The sequence below is a fragment of the Aplysia californica genome, unplaced genomic scaffold (assembly GCF_000002075.1).
Source record: "Aplysia californica isolate F4 #8 unplaced genomic scaffold, AplCal3.0 scaffold01180, whole genome shotgun sequence".
Classification (NCBI taxonomy): Eukaryota; Metazoa; Mollusca; class Gastropoda; order Aplysiida; family Aplysiidae; genus Aplysia; species Aplysia californica.
This window is the reverse complement of record NW_004798450.1, coordinates 46,410-53,744: the sequence shown is the minus strand read 5'-3', so window position 1 is coordinate 53,744 and position 7,335 is coordinate 46,410. Positions and strand designations below refer to the sequence as shown.

The window sequence follows — 7,335 nt, the reverse complement described above, 5'->3', positions numbered from 1 at the left end:
AGTACTACATTTACTGTAACAGCTAACGTGTCATAAAGCTTGCAGTGTGGGTGGTTGGCCGGTGCTCTGGTTTGGTTTGCTCCTTTTTTCCTATCAAACGTCTATCATCGTTATCTCTCCTCCTTCTTTTTTGTGTTTTTTACTCTCATGTAACGCATCTATTCTTCTGCACTTGTATGACCTTTTTGTGTTGCAAGTGCCGCCGTAAAACACTTACTAAAACTAAACTAAACTAAACTAAAGCTTTCACTGACCCTGCCCTGGTGTCCTCAGTGAGTGTGACTCTCCCCAATGTCAAGTTCAGTGGCGTCATCTCCGAGCGAGAAGTGAGCAAACAGCTGGATAGTCTGCAGCGGTGCAAGAACCTGGAGGAGACGCAGAGACTGCACGAGCTGGGCAGACATGAGGAAGTGGTCAATAACCTCATGTCCACCTTCAGTAAACAGGTTTGTGGTCAAGGGGGGGCAGGTGCTCTGGTGTGGTTTGCTCCTTCTTTCCTATCAAACATCTATCGTCCTAATCTCTCCTCCTTCTTTCTTGTGTATGTTGCTCTCTTGTAGCACATCTATTCTTCAGCATTTATATGACCTTATTGTGTTGCAAGTGCTGTAAAACACTTACTACAACTAAACTACTACAACTGACCACACAATCCAGGGAGTGAGCAGCCCACGGGTGACAAGTCTGCCCGAGCGGCCGTCCCAACTGCTTCTGCTCCAGGACTCACTGCACAGCCTGGATCGGCAGAACGAGTGCGTGGTGTGGGCCGATGTGTCTCTCCACGAGACTTTGCACAGACCTCTCATCAGTCAAATCATTGCCTTCTCAACAACAACAACAACGAAAATATCAGTCTCTGTACTCGATAATCTAACTGGTTGTCCGTGTCTAGGGGGTGGGTGGTTAGTAGGTGGCGACCTCAGTGCTTTCTTGTCGTATCTCCATTTTTTTAAACAGTGAAAATGTCACTTCTTAAGCTCACTCTTTGTTATGAACTGTTTTCACTGTTATTAAAAATGGAGATACGACAAGAAAGCACCGAGGTCGCGAGGTGCTCTGGTGTAGTTTGCTCCTTCTGTAAAATTGCAGCTTGCACTATATGCTTCCTGGGAAGTTGAGAATGTTTCTGGGTGTTGAAGTACCACCTCTATAATGTTTGACACTTGTTTAGCCTATTGGTGCTCAATATCATATTGTTCATTGTTCAATGTTTCAGGAAGCAACATCCCTGCATTCCGGACATGTCCATTGATCCTCTGTTGCTCTCTCCAAAATGTCGCTGAGGGTGTTTCCACTGATGTTGAATATCATTATGATATTTTATGCTGAATATCTTAAAATCTTTATAAAAACTAAAAACTGAACTAATAATATGAGCTATGTGTGTTACAATTGCTGTAAAACTCTTGACTAAACTACTACAACTAACCACACAATCCAGGGAGTGAGCAGCCCACGGGTGACAAGTCTGCCCGAGCGGCCGTCCCAACTGCGTCTGCTCCAGGACTCGCTGCACAGCCTGGGTCGCCAGGACGAGTGCGTGGTATGGGCCGAGGTGTCTCTCCACGAGGCCCTGCAGCACTACAAGCGAGTCCCCACACCGCAGCTCCGGCAGGACTGGGCGGACACCCTCGTCTCGCTTTTTGCCAGTTTGGACAGGTACGGAGTGGAGAGGGAGAAGCTTGTTTCGTTTCTTTTTCACTTAGTTTTGTTTTGGGGCTGTTGTTTTTTTTGTTTCTCTCTGTGTTTATGTGTCTATCTTTCTCTTTCTCTCTGTGGTTATCTCGCTATCGCTCAATGTTTGTCTGTCTATTATGTCTCTTTCTCTATCGTTGGTGGTTGGCGGGTGCTCTGGTGTGGTTTGCTGCTGCTCCCTTCTTTCCTATCAAACATAATCTATTGTCCTTATCTCTCCTCCTTCATTTTTGTGTATGTTACTCTCTTGTAACACGTCTATTCTTCGGCACTTATATGACCTTAAAAAAGAGGGAGAAGCTCGTTTCATTTCTTTTTGACTTTCTGTTTCTTTGTTGTTGTTGTTGTTGTTTCTTTCTGTGATTATGTCTCTGTCTTTCTCTTTCTCTCTGTGGTTGTCTCTCTATCTCTCAATGTCTCTCAGTGGGTGGTTGGTGGGTGCTCTGGTGTGGTTTGCTCCTTCTTTCCTATATCAAACAGCTGTCGTCCTTAACTCTTCTTTTTTTGTGTATGATACTCTCTTGTAACACGTCTATTCTTCGGCTCTTATATGACCTTAAAAAGAGGGAGAAGCTTGTTTCATTTCTTTTTGACTTACTGTTTTGTTGTTGTTTCTTTCTGTGATTATGTCTCTGTCTCTTTCTCTCTGTGGTTATCTCTCTATCTCTCAATGTTTGTCTTTCTATATGTCTCTTTCTCAATCTCTAGCTATGTCTCTCAGTGGGTGCCCAGGTGTGGTTCGCTCCTTCTTTCCTATCAAACATCTATCGTCCTGATCTCTCCTCCTTCTTTTTTATGTTTGTTACTCTCTTGTAACACCTCTAATCTTCTGGAGCTCATATGACCTTATGCAACTGCGAGCACTGTAAAACCTCTACTAAAACTAAAAGCACATACAGCTTCCTGCAGAGCGTGGATTTGCATTATATAACTGCAGTCATTAGTATTATTATTACTATTATTATTATTTAAAAGATTTGTAATGTTTGTTCCACTGTCCAGGGTTCTCAGTGAGGACGGAGACTTGCTGAAGGCATTGAGTGAGAAGTGCACGGTCCGTCTGGTGGAGAACATCCTGTCTGTCATAGAGATTATCCTGGACGTGGCCGACTCGGTCACAGAGATGCCCATCAGCTCCGTGCTGCCCTGGAAGATCTTGTACAGGCAAGTAGTTCCCTGCATGGTTTTGCCATTAGTACAGCACGTATCATCAATGCCTTTCACCCCTGGTACGGTATAGGCCACATACAAGCTCCGTCCATTTATCTCTGTCCTGGGACATCCTTTAGCTCGTTCCAAGTGAGCTTCATCTCTCTCATGTCCCTTTCCACATATCTTCTCCATGTTTCCCGTGGCCTACCCCTGCCTCGTGCTCCCTGTGGGTTCCACTGCAGCGACTGTCTTGTGATGTTTCCGCTGGGTTTTCTGAAGGTGTGTTCTATCCATCGCCACTTTCTTAATCCTATTTCTACTTCTATATCCTTTTGTCCTGTCCTTTCCCACAGCTCTTCATTTCTTATTTTATCCTGACACGTAATTCTTAGGATACTACTCATTTCTTAGGATACTCCTCATTTCTTAGGGTACTCCTCATTTCTTAGGATACTCCTCATTTCTTAGGGTACTCCTCATTTCTTAAGATACTCCTCATACATCTGTTGATGAAAGTCTGGACTTTATTCTGCACTGTCTGTGTTTTCTTCCAAGTTTTGCAGCCGTAGAGGAGCACAGACTTGACATTGGAATTCACCATGTATGCAGGTAAATTATTTGGGTGGTTGGCGGGCACTCTGGTGTGGTTTGTTCCTTCTTTCCCATCAAACGGCTGGCTGTATACTGTGGGTGGTTGGCGGGTGCTCTGGTGTGGTGTGTTCCTTCTTTCCCATCAAACGGCTGGCTGTATACTGTGGGTGGTTGGCGGGTGCTCTCGTGTGGTTTGTTCCTTCTTTCCCATCAAACGGCTGGCTGTTCCTACAACCCCATGGTGACCTCAGATGTTGCGCACAAGGTGAAGCAGTTGGAAATGTGAGTGGTTGGAGGGTGTCTTCTGTTGGTCCTACTTCTATTGACTACTCTCTCTCTCTCTCTTTCTCTCTCTCTCTCTCTCTCTCTCTCTCTCTCTCTCTCTCTCTCTCTCTCTCTTCCCCCCTTCTCTCTCTCTCCCTCTCTCTTTGGTTTTTTTTTTTCTTTCTATCCATCTTACTTTACCGCTACACTAAATCACGGTTACTTTGTCAATGAGCTTCTCTTTACTCAAAACAAAATTAGAGATTGGTATCTGTGCATTATTATTTCAACTGCAGTTTTGTCGGTTTCAGGGTCATCAAGTTTGAAGAGACGCGAGCGTCCTGTGAGAAGACGGAGTCGGCGAGAAGGGAGAGCTGTGAGCAAGACAGCGAGGAACTCAGCCCCTCCCTCCTCATGCTGATTGACGCTCACCAGTATCTGGGGAAGTATGTTTTGTTTCTTCTACAACGAGACTGTCATTGTGTCAATGTGTTTCTCTATACACACACACACATACACACACACACACGCACACACACACACACCCACGGAGGCCAATGCTACTGACTGAAGTGTCTTTAGGCCATTCCCAAGGTGGGGGGGGGATATTGACTAGTTCATATGCACAGTAGAATTGTAAATGGGCTGACTTATCGATGTCATGCTCATACTGTGCTGAAACAACATAGGGGGAACTGCTGCTTATTTTTTCCTCATCCTTACTATCGTCATTTTTCCTCCCCTACTTTTGTATGTCTGTCTCTCTCTTGTGAACTGCTATTTCCTGGATGCCTTGATAGTAGAAACAGACTTTGTGCTGTGTAGGCTAGAGGGGTGAGCGGAGTAAGCCTGATTCCCCGTTTGGACTTGTCTGTTCACATCCACCCCTTGGCGCTCATATGACCCTATGCAGTAGCGAGAGCCGCAAAAACCTCACTAAAACTAAAAGTTTCTCTATACAAGTACTAAAAGAAATAAAAGCCAATGTGTCTTATTTGTTTGTCTGTTTTTAAGGTGAAGGATTGACAGGTGCTCTGGTGTGGTTTGCTTCTTCTTTCCTATCAAACATCTATCGTCCCTATCTCCCCTTCTTCTTTTTTATGTTTGTTACTCTCTTGTGACACCTCTAATCTTCTGGCGCTCATATGACCTTATGCAGTTACAAGCGCTGTAAAACCTGTACAAAAACTAAACCTTCTTTTGTTTGCATGTTATTCTCTATCAACACCTCTTATCTTCAGTGCTTATATAGCCTAACTGAAATTGCAAGTGTCATAAAACTCTTACTTAAATCTTAAAAATACCATAAAACACTAACTAAAACTGAAACAGAACTGTCGGTCTTACTTTTTCCCCTGCACTATGTGACCCTTATTGTGTCTGCGTATTATTTCTCTTTACCAATACTGAGACGAAAAACAAGAGCCAGTGTGTTATTTCTCTTTTCCAAATGCTAAGACAAACAAGAACCAGTGTGTCAGTGTGTTATTGCTCTTTCCCAGTTCTAAAACAAACAAGAGGAGGAGTGTCCTAAAAATTAAGTCGCAGGATAGAATGAGAAATGAAGAGCTGAGGGATTGGACAGTACTAAAGGATATAGAAGTAGAAAAGGGACTAAGAAAGTGGCGATGTATGAGACACACCTTCAGAAAGCCAGCGGAAACATCACAAAACAGTCGCTGCAGTGGAACCCTCAAGGGGCAGGGGTAGGCCACCGGGAACATGGAGGAGATGTGTGGAAAGGGACATGAGATGAAGCTCGCTTGGAACGAGCTTGGAAGGACGGCCGAGGACAGAGATAAATGGAAGGAGCTTGTATGTGGGAATGTGGCCTATACCCTGCCAGGGGTGAATGGCATTGATGATGATGAATACTGAGACAAACAAGAGCCAGTGTGTCAGATTGTTATCTCTGTGTTATTTGTGTGTTTTCAGACATGGCTGGTGCACCCACGAGAACGGAGAGCTGCTTTTGTTCACCATGTCTGTGTTGTACGAGAAGCTGAAGGGGAGGGAGGAGGAAGAAGAAGAGGAGGAGGAAGACAAGGAGGCTCTGTCTACGGCCTTTGAGCAGTGCGTCTTCTGTCTGTATGGGCACCCCAACAAGAGGGGGAAGGCCAAGTAAGTCTCTTCTTCTTCTTCTTCTTTTCAGTCTCTTCAGTGGGTGGTTGGCGGGTGCTCTGGTGTGGTTTGCTCCTTCTTTCCTATCGAACAACTATCATCTTTATCTCTCCTCCTTCTTTTTTGTTTGTTATTCTCTTGTAACACCTCTAATCTTCTGGCGCTCGTATGATCTTATGCAGTTGCGAGCACCGTAAAACCTCTACTAAAACCAATACTCAGTCTCATCAAAGATAGTACATAACTAGATTGTTCACTCGGCCAAAAAAGTGTCCGCTGAAGTCCGTGCATTGGTTCAGATGGCGCTGCAGTCTTTGATTTGAAGGTCCTTTTTGTTTCTGCGGAAGAAGAATAGGAATAGCACAGTTTGTTAGTTTTGCTTTCATTGTTTTTCACACAAGTAGGGTAACTCTGTTTGCAAAGTCCGCACTTTTTCGAAGAGGGCGCCATTGGATTTTGAGGACACTTTTTTAATTGGCTCAAAGAGAGGAGTGGACTATCTTGTTAAAATAATCTATCGTCTCTTTCTTAAGTCCTTCTTTTTGTGTGTTTGTTACTTTCTTGTAACACCTCCAATCTTCTGCACTTCTATGACCTTATGCAGTTGCGAGCGCAGTAAAACTTTTACTAAAACTAACTAAAACACCTCTAATCTTCGACACTTATATGACCTTATTGTGTTGCAAATGCCGTAAAACTCTTACTAAAACTACATTGAAATAGAGACAAATTACACCGTACAGTTACAACAATGGTCGCCATGTCCCCAGACACCTGAGTGAGCACAACAGCAGCCCGGTGCCCCTGACCTGGGCGAGGGCGGGCCCGGTGTTCCAGCACTTTGTCCCGGCCCAGGTGCCTGAGTTTGACAGTTACAAGACCAGCACCGTCTCCTCCGAGCTGGAGAACCTGCTGAAGAGGATGTACGTCCTGGTGCCGGCACGGCTCAACCCAGGTAGGGACAACGTTCTATTTCCCATCGCTGTTGGATAAACCTACGTGGGTGCTCCTGTGGTGTGGTTTGCTCCTTCTTTCCTATCAAACTTCTAATGTCCTGGTCTCTCCTCCTTCTTTTTTGTGTTTGTTACTCTTTTGTAACAGCTCTAATCTTAGGCCGTTATATGACCTTATTATTGTGTTGCAAGTGCCAAAAAACTCTTTAACTTACACTACACTAAACAATGGATACCCACACTACCTGTTGAAGCAAATGTACAGCCTGGTGCCCTCGCAGCTCAACCCAGGTAGGGACAACGTTCTATTTACCATCACTGTTGGATAAACTAGCAATGCCAATCGGGCTTTCCCGCGGAGCGAAAATTTGGTCCCCATTTACGGGCGATTTTGCGGACCCGGCCGAAGCGTAGGTGGCTAACCTGGTCAACCTCGGTCTGCTCTATTTCCGAACCAATCCGAATGAAACTCGGCAACCAATCAGAAAATAGGGCTTACTAATGATATGTGGACGTTGAAGTTCGTACACATAAATTAACCTATAGTTTTGGTGTCGGG

At 44.7% G+C, this 7,335-nt stretch overlaps 1 protein-coding gene across 1 annotated transcript in view; it reads left to right on the top strand.

Moving 5' to 3' along the window:
* Positions 1-7,335, top strand: part of LOC101852743 — a gene marked incomplete in the record, with an annotated part of 44,066 nt that overhangs the window by 20,542 nt on the left and 16,189 nt on the right. The window contains 6 exon segments of the mRNA XM_013090217.2: positions 300-446; positions 1,442-1,659; positions 2,698-2,859; positions 4,014-4,148; positions 5,638-5,823; positions 6,594-6,778. Coding sequence (XP_012945671.1) covers positions 300-446; positions 1,442-1,659; positions 2,698-2,859; positions 4,014-4,148; positions 5,638-5,823; positions 6,594-6,778 — 1,033 coding nt within the window.